Raw genomic sequence first — 21,500 nt, 5'->3', positions numbered from 1 at the left:
GTCAAATAAGAGCAGCTCGATGGACCCTTCTTTTGCAGGGACGGGACATCACTGTTAAAAGGACAAAGACCCACACTTTTTTAGCCGATAACCTACAGTACCCCGGAACCCCCCATGAATGTGAAATTCTCTCTCCACGCCACAACACAGGCGCCTTTATTGCTAAAACCCCCCCCCCCCCAGAAAGATAGGTAGTTTAACCCAGAGCCCCAAGCACACAGACACTTGCGAACCCATAAGGATATATGTGGATGGATCGTCCACAATATTAGAAGGGAAGCACATAACAGGATGCGGCATTTACGTTGAGGACGCGCAGGGACGCGCCCTAGAAGAAATAGCAATAAAAGTCCCAGGACACTTAGGCGCGCAGGCGGCAAAACTTGCGGCCATCGCATACATAGTGCAACACCCAGATTCCTTCCCCAGCCCAGCAGACATATATTCGGACAGCCTCTATGTCTGCAAAAGCCTTACGGAATTCCTACCCGTGTGGAAAGCAAGAGGATTTGTTTCCGCAGACGAAAAACCCCTCCCTTCAGCCCCATTACTCCGCCACATTTTAGAGAGAGCACAGAACAGGACTTTTGGAATAGTCAAAGTTCGAAGTCACCATCGTTCCTCCCCCCCCTGGAAATGTAAAAGCCGACGCACTGGCTAAAGCAGGTTCCAGGCACGGATATTTTTGGACACCCTCCGAAAGCGCACCAGTGAATGCAGTTCAGGTCTCGCAGGCTAATATACAGGATTTAGTGCAGGCCCAGAAGCAGGACAGCAATCTCAGGGAGATTTTAAAAGGAAACTATCAAGCACCCTACGAGAGGTTTAAAAATGCTCTGACCACACATGATGGTGTGGTGTTAAAAGACACCCTTTATGTGGTTCCTGAACAGGACAGGAATCAGCTCATTTGTTTGTTCCATGACGGTCATGGACATCAGGGAATCAATCCCACTACAGCCCACCTCAGGCAGCTCTGTTGGTGGCCGAGTTTAAAAGACGATGTAACTCACTACATTGAGAATTGCCGTATCGGTGCCCAGAACAACCCGGACAGATATGCCAAAAAGGCTCAGCTTAGTCACACCCGACCCGTTAATGGTCCCTGGACGAACCTCCAGATTGATTTTTTAGGACCATTGCCCCCTTGCTGGAATGGTTATAAATATGTACTCGTGGTGATAGACAGGTTTACAAAATGGGTGGAAGCATTCCCATCCAGAACTAACACAGCAAAGACCACAGCCAAGATTTTAACCCACCACATCTTTACGAGATGGGGACTCCCCCGCAGCATTGAATCCGACCAAGGCTCCCATTTTACGGGATGTGTCATGAAGAACGTCCTCACGATATTTGGCATTACCCAAAAATTCCACATCGCATACCACCCCCAGTCAAGTGGTATCGTGGAACGCATGAATTGAACCCCAAAATCATCCCTCAGAAAAATGGTCCAGCAAAACAACAGCACTTGGGATTCAGTTCTCCCTTTTGCGCTGATGTTTTTGCAAAATACAGTTTCAACTTCTACAGGTTACACCCCACACACCCTCATGACCGGACGCCCCATGAAAGGCACAGAATTTTTATTAGGATTAGATTTGACCAGCCCCGAAGTGACGGCCCTCACACACGAGAAAGCAGTAGAATTAGTGGAAAATGTTAAAACGGCTCAGCTAGCAGCCGCAGTGAAATTGGGCACAAGAAAGAAACAGAGCAAGGCCTGTTTCGATAAGACAGTGCATGCGACTGAGTTCAGTGTAGGACAGCAAGTCATGCTCTCCGTATACAATCCCAACACATTCCTGTCACCGAAGTATTCGGGTCCGTACTCCATTGCGGACAAAGTAAGCCCTTCCGTCTACAAAATAAAGTACCCCAATGGAAAGACTGCGTGGTTCCATATCAACCAGCTGAAGGCATATGGAACACAGTCTAACCACGCACACCACGTCATGCTCGACGCAGCAGACCACCCCCCGCCCACAGCCAACGTAACCCTCCCCTCCCCCAACACGTCCAGCCCAGCCACAGACTCAACCCCGACTCCAACCCTGAACTATAGACTCCGCCCCGGAACGCCCACAGACTGCAGCGACTGTGACTCGGACAATGGCCACAGCACGCCTCCCTACTATCCCCATGCAACAGGACGCAGGCCCAGCGCATCGGACCACGATTAGAGTGATCCCTTCATGATCACTTTCCTAAACAAACCCCATCACCGACCACCAACCTACAATGACGACCCCGATTCCGTCCCCACAGAACTAGACACCACCTTTTGGCACAGAGATAATTCATACAGACCCGTCCGGAATAACGAGAGGGATCCCAAATCACACCATGCAGCCCTATCCGCCCTGATACACTCGAGAGTTTGGCATCCGGGAGAAGATGACGACTTTGAGTCTGACTCCCAAAACGAGAACCCCTTTGCGACCCTGTTCGCAACCGATAACTGAGGTGTCCAGGTGATATTTTAAAAGGAACTGCTTGGGAGAAAACGGTGTCCTTTCTGATGGAACCTGCAGCATGTTTGATGTTGTTTGTACCTGTACTGTTAAATGTTGTGTGTTAAACCGGAAAAAAATTTCCACGGCCCCACGCCACCACCCTTCTGACGCCCAATGGCAGTCAGAGAAACTAGTTTGGCCAGACGCTAGTTCAGAGGAACTAGTCTGTCTGCAGAGACTTGTTAATGTCCCAGACGCCAGTTCAGAGGAACTAGTCTGTCGACTGAAACACAGACCCCCATTCGTAACTGCTCTTCTGGTTTGAAGGTAGAACCAATACGGCAACCCCCCACAATGACTACATTTCTTGCCTGTTCTTGTCGGTTGCTCAGGCAGTGGAGAAACAGCATTGGGACCCGCCCTGCCTGGGAACCTCCCCTCTGGTCAGCTACGCTCGGGTAGGGCACACACTGCATTGGTCGCCGTCCTACCCGGGACTCCATCCAAATCTTACCCGTCGCGGCCCATACGCACCTCATTTTGGCAAGTTTTGTTCAAAAAGTTGTGTTTTGTTTTCAGGTAACCCTTAGGTTGCCAACCCTCTGCTATTTACATCCTCAAACATTTGGATGGTAAACCGCACAGTCTGCGAGACGGCTCGCACTGGTTCAGTATTTGTAAGTGTGTCTTGTCCTGAAATTCGATTTTTGAAAAAAAAAAAAAAAAATGAGGGAGTCACACATAGTGACCAATTATAAAGGGAGTAATTGGCACTAAAGGACAGACAGGCTATCATACGAGATCTTAAACCAAGATAGTAACAGAGACTATGCTTGATCCCACAGACCTCCAGGACCAGAGAAGAGAAAAGAGAAGTGAAAGAAGAAGAACCATGAGGACATCCTCCGCGTGGCTCATCACCACAATGGACATTTGGTTGCGCGCGAACGCGAACCCCCTGACCTCAACGCCCCCCAGCCGTTAATGATGCACTTCCCCATAGTACCCAAAGCCCAGTCACAAGCGACACCACACCATCTTGGTGTGACAGATTTATAACCTGGTACTCCCTGTCCTACTTGATAGAATCCCTACTAGTGTTGGCGATACTCTGCTGCATCGTGCAGACTATTCATCTGAGGAAATGGAGAAGGAGAGCCTACCGCGCTCGCACCCGGTATATAGGATAAGATCCCCTATTTTCGGATATGACCAGACTCCCGCGATCTATAATAGAGCATTCGTTTGCGTTTTTGTTCTGAATAAAGAAACGTTTCATGAGCAATTGTACAATCCTGAGCTTGACTGCCAAGCCAGAAAAATGTGTATAATGCTGCTATGATTTTTTTGTGTATTGTTTAGGAAGTTAGTGTCATGGAATGTTTGAGTGAGTTGTAGTTTATTAAGGATAGTTAGAGGTTCCGGTTTTCTTATTTTGTAGTGCATGCCCCTGTTTGACATAGCGCCCCTCAGAATTGTCAGTTAAAAATTTCTTGCATGTTATGGTCAGTGTAGAGGCCATAGAAGAGTGCTCGCCGGGTCAGGGAATTAAGAACAACGCAGTTATGTGATCCTTCACGCTTCGCGTTAGGATCACAAGGAGGGTTTGTAGCCACCTGGGTTGGGCAATTTCCGTTGTAAAATGGAGAACAGCAAAGGCTGAAGTGAAATTCAGCCAACACAGGCAGAAACTAGCAGGTGCAAGTTTACTGTGTATTAAACTCTGCAAAATCCCAGACAGCATCAATACAAGCAGCCATCTGATAATAATGTAGTAGCCATCTACATATTAATAAGCGATCCCCGGGAACAAGCGAAACATTTGGGATAAACAAGGCCAAGCCAGACTCCTCGGCGCCAGCAGGAGCCAACACAAAAGAGGTTAACGGACACCTCAAGACCGCCCATCGATCAGGGAACCGCTCCAGTATTGGAGAAATCGAACCAAGTGATTGGAATCACTTGGAACCAAGTACAGGGTATGCCCCGAAAGGGGGAAGCCCCATGGGACTATAAAGTTAAGCCCCCAAATTCAAATCGTCCTTCTTGACCGGGTCATGACCGGGTCACTCAGCAACGCGAACCAACCCTAGACAGTGACCGGTGCAGCAGCCGCCAAGAGACCGTAAGTCTTAAGTCAACGCTCGCTACGAGATTCGCGCTCCTAGCTACCAGTCCGTACCAACCTTTGAATCCCGCAGACTCAGAACCCGAACGAAAGGCCATTTGTTCCCCTGACCTGGTGGGCCAGTCCGAAGCCAAGTATAGGCCTGTTAGTTGTAGAAGTAGCTTAGAAGTAGAATTTATGCACGAGTAGCAATTTACTGTGTATAATAAACATGTTTTGATTTGAATCTTACTAATTGGTGTATTGAGTTATTGATCATTACTTGAACTTGAATCTCGTGGCGGTATTATAAAGATACCTGGCGACTTGAGAGCAAAGGTTATAAAACAGAGCCAATTGAACCAACCAAAAGTTAGCAACAGTACAGACAGTGACCCAAGCCAGGAATCGAACCTGGAACCCTGGAGCTGTGAAGCCACAGTGCTAACCACTGTGCGACCGTGCCACACGTATTGTACAGTATGAGGTCTTGCTTCAATTGTATAGAAGTTTGGTTAGACTGCACCTGGAGTACTGCATACAGTTTTGGTTCCCTTACCTCAAAATGTATTATTGCCACAGAGGGAGAATCACAAAGGTTCACAAGACATGTTCCCAGGATGACGGGAGTGTCTAATGAAGAGAGATTGGGAAAACTAGGCCTGTATTCTCCAGAGTTTCGAAGAATGTGAGGTGATCGCATTAAAATCTACAAAATACTTGAAGGGATAAACAGGGTAAGATGTTTCCTTTGTTTGGGGAGTCTAGAACCAGGGGGCTGTAGCCATCTGGGATGGCCACTTCCATAATACAAAATGGATGATTACAAAGACTGTAGGGAACTATGGACAATGCTAAGAAAGCAGGCAGGCACAGAGCCTGTATGCATATTGGAACCGCAGCTCCCAGACGAGACTGAAACTGTAGGTCTATTAGCATATCGATGGCCCATCTCCGGGAACAAAGGAAAGACACTCAAGCAACCGATCTAGCTCCAGACCTCGTGGCACCAGTTCCCCAAACCAAAAGCATAAACAAAGCAAGGCCAACGGCCACGTAAGACCCATCCAGCCATCAGGGCACCCACCCCTTTATTGGTCAAGATCAATACGAGTGACCAAGATACGGCCCAATTGATTGGGGCCAAGTTCAAGGCACGCCCAAAAGCGCGCGAAGCCCCTCTCAGGTGTAAGAAGGCAGCCCCGAGAGAGAATCGCTCTCTTGGAATTGGCTCTCAAAGCGGAGAGACCCTTCCACCAGCTACACCAGAAGCAAGTAGGTCCAAGGTCAACCCTCGCTACCAGATGGATGACCTTAGCTGTTCTCTTGTACCACTTCAACCCCAGCAGCTTCAGATCCGAACAATGGCCATTGTTCCTCGGACTGAGTGGGCACCCGAAGCTAAGTATAGGCGTTAGCGTTAGAGATAGTTTAGTTTGTAGTATTTTGTGCATGAGTAGACATTACTGTGTGTGTAAATAAATAGTATTGACTTTGAACTAACTAACTGGTGTATCGGCTCTTTGATCAGTATTCGGGTTTGAACCTTGTGGCGGTATCGAAAGATACATGGCGCGGTTGCGGTGATGCCTTGCTAGCCGCACGTTTCGGCGGCTCCAGTTCCGACGGACCTTCGGGCTCTTTTAAGAGCCCCAACGGGAAATTTTTGGGCGACGCAACCCGGTGTGGGGTGAGTGAGTAGGGAGTCCCCCCCCCCAACGAAGGAGGAAAATATCGGCGGCGGCAGCGGCTGCAGCGCGAGGAATCGTCGACGAAAGGGACAGAAAGGGAGAAGACACAAGATGGCGGCGGAGAAAGCTCAGGCGACATGGTGGCCTGAGCAAGACGAATTTTTGAGACGGTGTGTGGAGCTACTAAAGAGGGAGGTGCTGACCCCGATGCTACAGGCAATTGAGGGGCTCAAGGAGGCACAAAGGACCCAGGAGACAGAGCTCCGCGTGGTGGAGCAGAAGGTGACGGATAATGAGGACGAGATCCTGGGCCTGGCGGTCAAAACACAGACGCACGAGGCACTCCATAAAAAGTGTATTGAAAGGATCGAGGCCCTAGAAAACAGAGCGCGAAGGAAGAACCTTCGGATACTGGGTCTCCCTGAGGGAGTGGAAGGAGCGGACTGTGGAGCTTATGTAAGTACGATGCTAAGCTCATTGATGGGTGCTGAGGCCCCTGCGGGCCCCTTGGAGGTGGAGTGGGCACATTGGATCCCGGCGAGAAGACCAAAAGCAGGAGAACCACCCAGGGCGACAATCGTGCGATTTCACCGCCTTAAAGATAGAGAAGAGGTCCTGAGATGGGCTAAAAAGGTGCGGAGTAGCAGATGGGAGAATGCAGTGGTACGGGTGTACCAGGATTGGAGTGCGGAGGTGGCGAGAAGGAGGGCGAGTTTTAACCGAGCCAAGGAGGTGTTACACAAAAAGGTGAAGATCGGGATGCTGCAGCCGGCACGACTATGGGTCACGTACCAGGAGAGACACCATTATTTCGATACGGCGGAAGAAGCATGGACCTTTATTAAAGAGGAGAAATTGGATCGGAGCTGAGGGACTGATACTGTAGGGAATGTTATTGTCATGGTTGATGTAAATAGAGAAGTAAATTGGGATGGGGGGAGACACTAGGAAATGTGGGCGTCGGTGAGGGGGGAAAGAAGGGACATAGGCGGAGAATGAGGAATGGGAGGGGGAGAGGAAAGGGAGCTGCGCCACAAGAGGCGGGTCAGATAAAGGGATGTTCCCGCGCCAGAAAGATTATGGCGGGAAGACAGGCACAAGGCGGATGGGAGTTCCCCACACGGGGGGGGGGTCAAGGAGTGAGCAGGAGTAGCCGGGGTCAGTTGAAGTCAGCTGACTTGCGGAAGTAATATGGGGGAGCAATCACGCTAGAAGGGGATCTAGCGGGGGGGGGGGGGGGACCACAACTGGGTTGCTGCTGCGGAAATCAAAAAGGAAATGGCTAAAAAGTGGGTGGACGGGGATGGAATGCGACGCCTGGGGAGCGAGTGGGAGCGCGGAGGCGGGATATGGGACTGGCCTAGAGAAGGTGATGGCAGTCGACACAGGAGGGGGGCAGGTAGCCCCCTAGTGAGGCTGATCACGTGGAACGTGAGAGGCCTGAACGGACCGATTAAAAGGGCCCGAGTGCTCGCGCATTTGAAAGGACTTAGGGCAGACGTGGCTATGCTCCAAGAGACGCACCTGAAGGTGGTGGACCAAGTTAGGTTAAGGAAAGGATGGGTGGGACAGGTGTTCCACTCAGGACTAGATGCAAAGAATAGAGGGGTGGCCATATTGGTAGGGAAACGGGTAGCATTTGAAGCAAAGAACATCGTAGCAGATAGCGGAGCTAGATATGTAATGGTGAGTGGCAGGCTGGAGGGAATGGAGGTCGTGTTGGTTAATGTATATGCCCCGAATTGGGACGATGCGGGATTTATGAGACGGATGCTGGGTCGTATACCGGACCTGGAGGTAGGAAACTTGATATTGGGAGGGGACTTCAATACCGTGCTGGACCCAGGGCTAGATAGATCCAGCTCAAAGACCGGAAGGCGGCCGGCAGCGGCCAAGGTGCTCAAGGGGTTTATGGACCAAATGGGGGGAGTGGATCCATGGCGATTTCTTAGACCAAGGGCCAGGGAGTTCTCCTTCTTCTCCCATGTCCATAAAGTGTACTCCCGGATAGATTTTTTTGTTTTGGGAAGGTCGTTGATCTCAAGGGTGGAAGAAGCTGAGTATTCAGCCATAGCGGTTTCGGACCATGCCCCACACTGGGTGGACCTGGAACTAGGAGAGGAAAGGGAGCAGAGAGCACTCTGGCGATTAGATGTGGGATTGATGGCGGACGAGGGAGTGTGTGGAAGAGTGCGGGGGTGTATTGAGAGATACCTGGAGGTCAATGACGACGGGGAGGTCCGTGTGGGAGTGGTATGGGAAGCACTAAAAGCGGTGGTCAGAGGAGAGCTGATCTCCATTGGGGCCCACAAAGGGAAAACAGAGGCCAAGGAAAGGGATAGATTACTGGGGGAGATTTTAAGGGTGGATAGGGAATTTGCAGAGACCCCGGAGGAGGGACTGTACAGGGAGAGGAGACGACTCCAGATGGAGTTTGACCTTCTGACCACCAGAAAGGCGGAGGTGCTGTGGAGGAAGGCACAGGGGAGGAGGTATGAATATGGGGAAAAGGCTAGTCGCCTGCTGGCTCATCAGTTGCGAAAGAGGACAGCGGCGAGGGAGATAGGGGGAATTAGAGACGAAAAGGGAGCCACGGTGCGAAGAGCAGGGAAGATAAAGGAGGTGTTCAAGACCTTTTATGAGGGACTGTATAGGTCCCAACCCTCAGAGGGAGAGGAGGGGATGCGGCAGTTCCTGGATCAATTGAGGTTCCCGAGGGTGGAGGAGCAGGAGGTGGAAGGCCTGGGGGCACCGATTGGGGTGGACGAGGTTATTAAGGGGCTGGGGAACATGCAAGCAGGGAAGGCTCCGGGACCAGACGGGTTCCCGGTGGAATTTTATAGAAAATATGTGGACTTGTTGGCCCAGTTGTTGGGGAGGACGTTCAGTGAGGCCAGGGAAGGAGGGACTTTACCCCCGACAATGTCGGAGGCGACGATATCGCTAATTTTGAAGAGGGATAAAGATCCGTTGCAGTGCGGGTCCTATAGACCTATTTCATTATTGAATGTGGACGCCAAATTGCTGGCAAAGGTACTGGCATCGAGGATAGAGGACTGTGTCCCGGGGGTGGTGCACGAAGACCAGACAGGGTTCGTAAAAGGGAGACAACTGAATGTTAACGTGCGACGACTATTAGGGGTGATAATGATGCCCCCAGTGGAGGGGGAGGCAGAGATAGTGGCGGCAATGGATGCAGAGAAGGCATTTGATAGGGTGGAGTGGGAGTATTTATGGGAGGTGTTAAGGAGGTTTGGGTTCGGGAACGGGTTTATTAGCTGGGTCAAACTTCTTTATGGGGCCCCAACGGCAAGTATAGTCACGGGTCGGCAAAGATCGGAGTATTTCCGACTATATAGGGGAACAAGACAGGGATGCCCGCTGTCTCCACTGTTGTTCGCGTTGGCAATTGAACCTCTGGCCATGGCGTTGAGAGACTCCAGGAAATGGAGAGGGGTGATTAGAGGGGGAGAAGAACACAGAGTCTCGTTATACGCAGATGACCTGCTGTTGTATGTGTCGGACCCAGCGGGGGGGGGGGGGGGGGGGGGGGGGGGGGAATGATAGAGGTTATGCGGATGTTGAGGGAGTTCGGAGATTTCTCGGGATATAGGCTCAACATGGGGAAGAGTGAACTATTTGTGATACACCCAGGGGACCAGAGTAGAGAGATAGAAGGCCTGCCTCTAAGGAAAGTGGAAAGAAACTTCCGATACCTGGGGATTCAGATCGCTAGGAGCTGGGGAACCTTGCACAGACTTAATCTGACACGACTGGTAGAACAAATGGAGGAGGACTTCAAGAGGTGGGACATGCAGCCTCTGTCGTTGGCGGGCAGAGTGCAGGCAATTAAGATGATGGTCCTCCCGAGGTTCTTATTTGTATTTCAATGTCTCCCTATACTAATCACTAAGACCTTTTTCAAAAAAATAGACAGGAGCATCACGAGCTTCGTGTGGGCAGGGAAAGTCCCGAGGTTAAGGAGGGCGTTCCTACAACGTAGCAGGGACAGAGGAGGATTGGCGCTACCGAATTTGGGCGACTACTATTGGGCCGCCAATGTGGCGATGATTCGTAAATGGATGATGGAGGGAGAGGGAGCGGCGTGGAAAAGACTGGAGAGAAAGTCCTGTAAAGGGACCAAAAAAGTTTACCACGAACCCGGTGGTGGTGGCAACATTGAATATCTGGGACAATGGAGGCGACAGAGGGGTGTGCGGGGAGCCCTGGTGGGGTCCCCAATCAGGAACAACCATAGGTTTGCCCCAGGAAGAATGGATGGAGGATTTCAGAGCTGGCACCAGTTGAGAATTAGGAGGGTGGGAGATTTATTTATAGATGGGACGTTTGAGAGCTTGGGAGCATTGGAGGAAAAGTATAAGTTGCCCCGGGGGAACTTCCTTAGATATATGCAGGTGAGGGCGTTCACTAGACAACAGGTGAGGGAATTTCCGCTGCTCCCGGTACAGGAGATTCAGGACAGAGTGCTTTCGGGGGTGTGGGTCGGAGAGGGCAAGGTGTCAGAGATATACCGAGAGATGAGGGAAGAGGGGGAGGAGTTGGTGGGCGAACTAAAAGGAAAGTGGGACGAAGAGCTAGGGGAGGAGATAGAGGAGGGTATGTGGGCTGATGATCTAAGCAGGGTAAATTCCTCTTCCTCATGCGCCAGGCTTAGCCTGATTCAATTCAAGGTGCTACATAGAGCACACATAACGGGAGCAAGACTGAGCAGGTTCTTTGGAGTGGAGGACAAGTGTGGGAGGTGCGGCGGAAGCCCGGCAAACCACGCACATATGTTTTGGTCGTGCCCGGCACTGGAGGGGTATTGGAAGGGAGTGACGGGAGTGATTTCTAAGGTGGTGAAGGCCCGGGTCAAACCAGGCTGGGGGCTAGCTCTATTTGGAGTTGCGGATGAGCCGGGAGTGCAGGAGGCGAAAGAGGCCGACGTTGTGGCCTTTGCGTCCCTAGTAGCCCGGCGTAGGATTCTACTCATGTGGAAGGAGTCGAAACCCCCCGGACTGGAGGCCTGGGTAAACGCTATGGCGGGGTTCATAAAACTGGAGCGGATAAAGTTTGCCCGGAGAGGATCGGCTCAAGGGTTCACCAGGCGGTGGCAGCCATTCCTCGACTACCTAGAGGAACGTTAGAGGGAAGACAGATGACCAGCAGCAGCAACCCAGGGGGGAGGGGGGGGGGGGGGGGGGGAAGGCGGGGGGTGGAAGTTTTAGTTTATGTTAAATGATTAGATTACCATGTTGATTAGCCATTTGTTTATTGTTAAACTTTCTTTACTGTTATGTTTGTTCTGTAAGGGGAAAAAATTTTGATCGAAAAAATTTCAATAAAACATATTTTAAAAAAAAGATACATGGCGACTCTAAAGCAAACATAATTAGGATTAAGAAAGGCGGCCATATTGACCGCCATTAAGAGAACCAAATAAAGAGAGCAACAGGGCACAATTTCAAAAAAAGGGGGAATGCCACTTAGGACCAAGATGAGGATAATTTTCTTTACACAGAGGGCTGTGAGTCTTTGGAATTCGCCACATCACAGAGGTCTGTGGAAGCTCAGTCCTCGCGTATCTTTAAGGAAGAGATTGATAAGATTTCTGTAAAAGGTTATGGAGAAAGTGTTGGTAAAGGTTTGAAGTGTCTGATCAGCCATGACTGTATAGAATGACAGAGCAGGCTCGATGGACTGAATAGCCTGCTTCTATTTTCAACTGACTGGTTCACTTGTAAGAGGTTATATGGCAGATAAATAGAAGCTATCACCTCTGGTGGGAGAATCCAGACAAGAGGCATAATCTTAAAATGAGAGCTAGGCCATTCAGGGGCGATGGCAGAAAACTACATGAAAAAAGGTAGTGGAAATTTGGAATCTCTTCATCCAAACAGCTATGAGGCTATGCCAATCGAAAATGCCAAAACGGTAATTGATCCTACTGAATACCATTGCTTCAACAGGAGGCCATTTAATAAATCAGTGGGGTTCTGGATATACTTACTGTTTTGACCTTTCATCTTTTTTCACTTTGTAATCCACCTTGGCATTTTTCAGATCTTTCTTAGCCATTCCAAGCTGTTCCTTTTTGGTTTCAATCTGCCAATAGAAAAGTATGAAGTCTAAATTTGTTAATGTTGTGTTTACCATCTCAAACACTGAGTCCCTCACAGAACTGGACATTTCTCAAGTCTGAGCCTAAACAGTCGTAAATTGGTTATAGTAGTATTAATTAAATCCTCACTAGATTTTCTATGAATGCACTGAGCAACAGTTGGTGTCAGAATCCTGGCTAAGTGGTACTGAAGTAGAATATAGCAATCTGCTGCTATGCCAACACTAGCAATCAAAAATGGAACTGAACTCTTATTGCAGATCCTCCTCACAACCATTTGGTGGGGAACCTCTAATTTCTATGCTGTATTAGATTTCATTTAGCACTGATAGTCTGAAAATATTCAGTCTGAAAATATTCAGTTAATGGGTAAAGCATGTTTTAGTACTAATTGTGTTCATTTTTACATTTCTTTTATCACTATTGAAGTTTTAGAAGAATCATATTATTACTAATTAAGTCAAGTTTTAGAAGAATCATATTAAAAATATAATTGTTTCTCTCACCAAATGCTGCCAGACCCGAGTATTCCCAGCACACGCAGTATTTTGCCTTATTTTAAAATCATAATCTTATTTTATGCAGATAACCAGGAGGTTCATTTATTAAGATAACTTGCGAAAGAATCAGAAGGTAGATGAAGAGTTCCTAAAAAAAAAAAAAATGAATGTACCAAGTTATGATCCTGAATGTTCTCCCTGAAAAGGGTGTTGGAAGCAGATTTAATAGTAACCTCCAAAAGAAAGTTGCATACTTCAAAAATCTGGAGGACTATAGGGAAAGAACAAAGAGAGTGTGACTAATGGGGCTGCTCTTTCAAACACATTGGCACAATGAGCCAAATGGTTTGCCCTGTAAGATTGAGATTCTATTTTTAAAAACAAATATATCCAGATGAAGATGGTTATGGGTACTACAGCTCCCTAGCTGAGAAGAGACATATTAGAAGGTTACTCTGAACTATTTCAGGAAACAAATATGTTCTTAATTATTTTAATTTTGTTGCTGCATACTTCAAATAGTTCAACATATTTATTTTATACTGTAAAGCTTGTAACTTGCAAAGCCATGCCAAACAAATGGAGTACCAAGTCTTCGAAGAAGAATTAGGAGTGAGCTACAAGGGGATTTGAAGCTCCTTGAAGCTTTGCACACTCCCAGTGAGACATTGAAGACGCATCTGGAGTGAGGCACATCGAAGAGTGAATTTGGAAGCTGGGAATTTGAAGCTAGGTGGGATATCGAGGCTGGATGGGAGGAGGTGCTTTGAATCCCTTGAGTTGTCACTCATTTCCAGTGAGTGGCCTTGTCCTGCTGCAGGCGACCACAAGGAAGAGAGCTGATTGGTGAGTAGCAGCTAAGTCCTTCACATCGGGAGCGGAGCGGGAGAAATCCGGAGTGCAGCCTGGGAAGGTAAGTGGTACTTTGTCTGTGTTTTGAAACTGTGAGGGGGGAAAAAAAAAACTAAGAAGTGACGTCACAGTAAATCTGTGACCCAATTGGCTGGTAGGGAATCAGTGTTAAATTTGAAAAAATATTGAAAAAAAAAGAATTAATTAACTAGGTAGAAGACTAACTAAAGAGTAACTAAGCCAGAGGGTGGAGATTAGGATTTAGCATTTAATTTTACAGTCGAAATCTAGCACCAGGGACCCTACAGTTAACATTAACTTAATCTAATAATGGAAGTCGACTTCCTGTGACGGCCATGGATTGAGTGGTTGCATATTTGACAGCTCACTGTGGTCTTTACACTGGTTTGTCGCAGGAATTTTGTCGGAAAAAGTTCAGATGTGACAGCAGAAGAGAGTAACCCCCAGTTTATGGAGCTGCAATCTAGAAGTGCCCGGGAAAAAGCGAACCAGTTGGTTGAGGAGTGTTGTGCGGACAACGCACGCAGAGATGGTGGGCAGGCAGGGTCTGGTCCTGCTGCTCAGTGGCCGATAGACCAGTTGGTGAGCTTCTTAAATTAGAAGTTCACCCAATAGCTGAAGGAAAGTGCGGAGGACCTGGCCCGGGCAGTGAACTCGATCAAGGCGGTGGTTGACCACAGAGACGAGACTGGCAGCCCAGGGACAGGCAATCCAGAAGTTGGGGGAGCAGGAGGAACAGTTCACCTCGATGGCAGCAGAGATTGGGCTGATGCTTGACTAGTGGAAGCGACTGCTGGAGAAAGTGGAAGACCTGGAGAACCGTTCTCGGAGGCAGAACATCCGAATCATGGTCTGCCGGGGGGAATCTAAGGATTGGATGTGGGTGCGTATGTTGGGAAGATGCGTTTGACCGGCCATAGGAGGTGGATCGGGCCCACAAGGCACTGATGTGCAAGCCCCAGGGGGGTGAGCCGCAGAGGGCGATGGTGGTACGATTGCATCAGTTCCTGGACAAGGAATGCATCACGAGGTGGGCCAGGCAGACGAGGCAATGTACTTGGGAAGGCGTTGAGATTCGGGTGTACCAAGACCTGGGAGCAGAGCTCGTGAAGAGTAGGGTGAGTTTTAATAGGGTCAAGTCGGCCCTGTACAAGAAGGGCGTAAAGTTTGGACGGCTGTACCCGGCTCGCCAATGGGTGACTTATGGGGGCCAGGAGTCGTACTTTGGCTCGGTGGAGGAGGCAGTGGGCTTTATGAAGGAGAATGGACTGGCAGGAGATGAAGGGCTTGAACTTTGATTGAGGAGCGGTTGAATAAACTCGGTTTGTTCTCACTGGAACGAAGGAGGTTGAGGGGAGACTTGATAGAGGTATACAAAATTATGAGGGGCATAGACAGAGTGGATAGTCAGAGGCTTTTCCCCAGGGTAGAGGGGTCAATTACTAGGGGGCATAGGTTTAAGGTGAGAGGGGCAAGGTTTAGAGGAGATGTACGAGGCAAGTTTTTTTTTTTTTTTTTTTTTTTTTTTTTTACACAGAGGGTAGTGGGTGCCTGGAACTCGCTACCGGAGGAGGTGGTGGAAGCAGGGACGATAGTGACATTTAAGGGGCATCTTGACAAATACATGAATAGGATGGGAATAGAGGGATACGGACCCAGGAAGTGTAGAAGATTGTAGTTTAGTCGGGCAGCATGGTCGGCACGGGCTTGGAGGGCCGAAGGGCCTGTTCCTGTGCTGTACATTTCTTTGTTGATAACTGAACTATGTTGTGAAAAACTTTTGAGTTTATGTCTTTTGGATTTCTTTCGTTTTCCCCCCGTTCTTCAGTTCGGTTTGCGGTTAGGTCGGTTTGCAGGGCTTTGGCAAGGGATGGGTCTCTGCATTCGGACCTTGGGAGGGATTGTTTGTTTGTTTTTAACTTCTTGCCTTTGTTTTGACTGTTTGCACTAACAGTCAAAGGTGGAAGAGAGAGGCCATCGTTTTGGCCTTTGCCTCCCTGGTGGCCCAGAGACGGATTTTGCTGGGATGGAGGGACTTGAAGCTCCAAAGTCAGGGGTTTGGGTCAGTGACATAGGCTAGAGAAAATTAAGTTTGCCTTAAGGGATTCGTTAGGAGGCGGCAGCCGTTCATCAACTTCAAGGAACATTGACCGTCATAAGGCAGGGGGGCGGCATGGAAGTCATGATTAAGGGCAGGGAATCTAATGTTTGGGTAGTTGGGTGTGTTACTGTGAGAGTCCTGCGCGAGTTGGATCTCTCTGTTGTTTAAAATAATAATAATAACTTATTGTCACAAGTCGGCTTCAATTAAGTTATTGTGAAAAGCCCCTAGTCACCACATTCCGGCGCCTGTTCGGGGAGGCCGGTACGGGAATTGAACCCGCGCTGCTGGACTTGTTCTGCATTACAAGCCAGCTGTTTAGCCCACTCTGCTAAACCAGCTCCTAAATAATAAATGCCTCAACAAAATATTTTCTAAAAAAAAAAAAAAAACTTAATCTCATATTAATTTATTACTTATTTATTTTAAATTAATTAACTAGTGCTTAAATGTCACTCAGCGGGATGCAGTGCTCTAACTGTGAGATGTGAGGGATCCGTGACCCTTCAGCGTTCCGATCAACTACGTCTGCAGGAAGTGTAACCAAAGGCAGCTCCTCACAGTTCGGTTGGAGCAGCAGTTGGTGGAAGGCGTCATAGATTTTTTTTTAAAGTTTAGAGTACCCAATTATTTGTTTCCAATTAAGGGGAAATTTAGCGTCGCCAATCCACCAACCTTGCAAATCTTTGGGTTGTGGGGGCAAAACCCATGTAAACACGGGGAGAATGTGCAAACTCCACACGGACAGAGCAAACTCCACACAGACACAAACAGATCCAGAGCTGGGATCGAACCTGGGACCTCGGCGCCGTGAAGCAGCAGTGCTAACCACTGTGCCAACGAAAGTGTCATAGATAACAGTTACAGAGATGTGGTCACAGCCAAGGTGCAGGCAGACAGATGTCCCCCTCTGTAACAAGTATACCATTTTGGGTACTGTTGGGCGGGCGGGGGGCTAGCCTATTTTGGGAAAACAACAGCAGCCAGAACAGTGGCACCACAGCTAGCTCTGTTGCTCAGCAGGTGATGGCAAAGTGCAGGAGAGCGATAGTTATAGGGGACTCTATAAGTAGAGCCAGAGGAAATGGGCAAGGTACTAAATGAGTACTTTGCGTCATTGGTCACCAAAAAAAAAAAAAGAGGACTTTGTGAAAGACTTTAGGGCAGCACGGTAGCAGGTTAGGTGGATTGGCCATGATAAATTGCCCTTAGTGTCCAAAATTGCCCTTAGTGTTGGGTGGGGTTACTGGGTTATGGGGATAGGGTGGAGGTGTTGACCTTGGGTAGGATGCTCTTTCTAAGAGCCGGTGCAGACTCGATGGGCCGAATGGCCTCCTTCTGCACTGTAAATTCTATGTAAAGATGCTTCTTGGGTAGGGTGTGTGGACAGTCTGGATCACGTTAACATTGAAAAGGAGGAGGTATTTAAGGTAGATAAGTCTCCTGGGCCGTATGGGATTTACCCCAGAATACTGAGGGAAGCAAGGAAGGAAATTGCTGGGGTCTTGACTGACATCTTTGTGTCCTCATTGGCTACAGGTGACATCCCAGAGGACTGGAGAATAGCTAAATGTGGTACTGCTGTTTAAGGTAGCAGGAATAATCCAGGATACTATAGGCCGGTGAGCCTCATATCGGTAGTATTTCTCTCTATTGGAGAGAATTCTCAGGGACAGGATTTATACCTATTTGGAAACAAATGGACTCATCAGCGATAGACTGCATGATTTTGTGAAGGGGAGGTCATGCCTCACTAACTTGATAGAGCTTTTTGAGGTGACAAAGATGATTGATGAGGGGAGGGCGGGGGATGTTGTTTACATGGACTTTAGTAAAGCCTTTGACAAGGTGCCTCATGGCAGACTGGTACAAAAGGTGAACTCACATGGGATCAGAGATGAGGTGGCAAGATGGATACAGAACTGGCTTAGTCACACAAGGCGCAGGGTAGCAGTAGAAGGGTGTTTTTCGGTTTGGAAGGTTACGACTAGTGTTGTTCCACAGGGATTGGTGCTGGGGCCTCTGTTGTTTGTAGTGTACATAAACGACTTGGAGGAAAATGTAACTGGTCTGATTAGTAAGTGGATGACACCAAGGTGGTGGAGTGGCAGATAGTGTTGAGGATTGTCAGAGGATACAGCAGGACATGGATAGGTTGGAGTCTTGGGCAGAGAAATGGCAAGTGGAGTTTAATCCGGGCAAATGTGAGGTAATACATTTTGGTAGGTCTAACAGAGGGAAAATATAAAGTAAATGGCAAAACTCTTAGGAATATGGAAAGTCAGAGAGATCTGGGTGTACAGATCCACAGATCTTTGAAAGTGGCAACACAAATGGACAAGGTAGTCAAGAAAGCACATGGAATGCTTGCCTTCATTAGACAGGGCATCGAGTATAAAAACTGGCAAGTCATGCTGCAGTTCTATAGAACCTTGGTAATATTGTGCACAATTCTGGTCGCCACACTACAGAAGGATGTGGAAGGTTTGGAGAGGATGTAGAGGAGGTTTACCAGGATGTTGCCTTGTCTGGAGGGTGTTGGCTATGTGGAGAGGCTGAATAGACTTGGACTGTTTTCATTAGAACAGAGATTGAGGAGTGACTTGATAGAGGTCTACAAGATGAGGGACATGATAACAGTGGATGGGCAGGCACTCTTTCCCAGGGTGGAGGAGTCAGTCACGAGGGGGCATAGGTTTAAGGTCCATGGGGCAAAGTTTAGAGATGTGCGAGGCAGGTTTTTTTTATACAGCGGGTGGTGGGTGCCTGGAACACAATGCCAGGGGAGGTTTTGGAAGCAGATACATTAACGGCGTTCAAAAGGCATCTCAACTAATACATAGATAGGATGGGTATAGAGGGATACAGCGCTAAGCACTAAGAAGTGCTGAGAGTTTTGGCCAAGGGTGGTATCGTGACCTGTCCAGGCTTGGAGAGCCGAAGGAGTTATTCCTGTGTAGTATTGTTCTTTGTAAACAGGTGAAAAGTAGACAAGTAGCTTCAGCTTATGACACAAGTATCTCAGTGATTCAAAAGCATCATCATGCATGATTAAGTGATGATCTAATTGAAGTTTTAAAAATTGAGGTAATTGGCAAAAATAATTTAGGCCAATTGTTCACTCCAGTGAAGACTTTGAGTAATTGTTAACAATAGAGTATGTTAGAACATGTGGGGCAGTTCAGTGAAAGTCATTGTTGGACAAGTGATCCAAAAGCCATGAATGGATATATGATATAAATGGATTTCCAACACAATTTTAAATATTTCTAGAGAAAGAATCAAGAGAAGATTTACAGAATGGCTAATAATTCATCAATAAAGAGGAATTGGCTGCAGTAATACCCTATTCTTATTAGAACATGTAAGAAACACAATATTCACTTTGGCTAGAACCAATCCACAATGATATGAATGAGTTTTGTGGTGTTTATTTCAATATGCATTTGCTACTCAGGCGATTAGGAAATCTACCTTAGACTGAATGCTTTTCATGGATTTCTCAAAGGTTTTCGGTGGTGTCCTCTGGTGGTTGCAAAGAATGGCCACTGCTCTGTTGGCTCGGTTGTAGGACAAGATCTTTTCTGCGATACTTTCGTCAGCTATGAAGTAAACAATTGTCATTGATCAAATAATTGAATCTTTATAAATTAATTGTTGTTTGGCAGTATTTTAGAATTATGTAGCACAAACTTAGTCAAGAATCATAAATCATCGGGGTGGCACGTGACACAGTGGTTAGCAATGCTGCCTGCGGCGCTGAGGACCCGGGTTCGAATCCCGGCCCTGGGTCACTGCCTGTGTGGAGTTTGCACATTTTCGCCGTGTCTGCGTGGGTTTCCACCCACAACCCAAAGATGTACAGGTTAGGTGGATTGGCCCCTTAATTGGAAAAAAAATAATTGGGTACTCAATTTATTAAAAAAAAAAAATCATAAATCATTGGAATATTAGGCTATTCACCATTTAAGCAGGGGAGGCAGTGGTGTACTGATAATTTCACTGGACGAGTACACAGAACATAGAACAGTACAGCACAGTACAGGCCTTTCGGCCCACGATGTTGTGCCGACCATTTATCCTAATCCAAGATCAACCTAACCTACACCCCTTCAACTTACTGCTGTCCATGTGCCTGTCTAAGAGTCGCTTAAATGTTCCTAATGACTCTACCACCTCTACTGGCAGTGCATTCCACACACCCACCACTCTGTGTAATGAACCTACCTCTGACATCTCCCCTATATCTTCCTCCAATCACCTTAAAATTATGTCCCCTCATGACAGCCATTTCCGTCCTGGGGAAAAGTTTCTGGCTATCCACTCTATCCATGCCTCTCATCATCTTGTACACCTCTATCAAGTCACCTCTCTGCCTTCTTCACTCCAGTGAGAAAAGCCCTAGCTCCCTCAACCTTTCTTCATAAGACATGCCCTCCAGTCCAGGCAGCATCCTGGTAAATCTCCTCGGTACCCTCTCCAAAGTATCCACATCCTTCCTATAATAAGGCGACCAAAACTGGATACAATATTCCAAGTGTGGTCTAACTAGAGTTTTATAAAGCTGCAGCAAAACCTCGCGGCTCTTAAACTCAATCCCCCTGTTAATGAAAGCCAACACACCATACGCCTTCTTCACACCCCTGCCAACCTGGGTGGCAACTTTGAGGGATCTATATACGTGGACCCCAAGATTCAGCATTCAAATTCGACCTTCCAAATTGAATCACTTCACATTTATCAAGGTTGAACTCCATCTGCCACTTTTCAGCCCAGCTCTGCAACCTGTCAATGTCCTGTTGTAACCTGCAACAACCCTCAACACTATGTACAACTCCTCCAACCTTCGTGTCACCGGCAAACTTACGAACCCACCCTTCCACTTCCTCATCCAAGTCATTTATGAAAACCACAAAGAGGTCCCAGAACAGATTCTTGCGAGAAACCACTGGTCACCGACCTCCAGGCGGAACACTTTCCATCCACTACCACTGGCTGTCTTCTTTCGGCCAGCTAACTCTGTATCCAGACAGCCAAATTTCCCTGTATCCCATGCCCCCTAACTTTCTGAATGAGCCTACCATGGGGAACCTTATCAAATGCCTTACTGAAATCCATATACACCACATCCACTGCCCGACCTTCATCGATGTGTCTTGTCACATCCTCAAAGAATTCAATAAGGCACGATCTGCCCCTCACAAAGCCATGCTGACTATCTTTAATCAAACTATGTAATAATCATAAATCCTATCTCTCAGAATCCTTTCCAATATTTTTCTCACCACAGACGCAAGACTGACGGGTCTGTAATTCCCAGGGATTTCCCTATTCCCTTTCTTGAACAGGGGAACAACATTTGCCTCCCTCCAATCATCCATACTACTCCAGTGGAGAGTGAGGATGCAAAGATCATCGCCTACGGCGCAGCAATCTCCTCCCTCGCTTCCCGTAGTAATCTTGGATATATCCCGTCAGGCCCAGGGGACTTATCTATCCTGATGCTTTTAAAATTTCCAGCACATCCTCCTTCTTAATATCAACCCGTTCGAGTCTATTAACCTGGTTCACACTGTTCCCATGGGCAACAAGGTCCCTCTCTCTAGTGAATACTGAAGTAATCCAGAGGCTCAGGCTAATGCTCTGGG

General features: G+C 47.9%; 1 protein-coding gene across 1 annotated transcript in view; it reads right to left on the bottom strand.

Moving 5' to 3' along the window:
• LOC140385752 (DNA topoisomerase I, mitochondrial-like) overlaps positions 1 to 21,500 on the bottom strand; it is a 211,882-nt gene that overhangs the window by 29,612 nt on the left and 160,770 nt on the right. Inside the window, 2 exon segments of the mRNA XM_072468224.1 lie at positions 12,268 to 12,362; positions 19,327 to 19,454. Coding sequence (XP_072324325.1) covers positions 12,268 to 12,362; positions 19,327 to 19,454 — 223 coding nt within the window.

The sequence above is a fragment of the Scyliorhinus torazame genome, chromosome 11 (assembly GCF_047496885.1).
Source record: "Scyliorhinus torazame isolate Kashiwa2021f chromosome 11, sScyTor2.1, whole genome shotgun sequence".
NCBI classification, from domain to species: Eukaryota; Metazoa; Chordata; class Chondrichthyes; order Carcharhiniformes; family Scyliorhinidae; genus Scyliorhinus; species Scyliorhinus torazame.
This window is presented reverse-complemented; position numbering and strand designations above follow the sequence as displayed.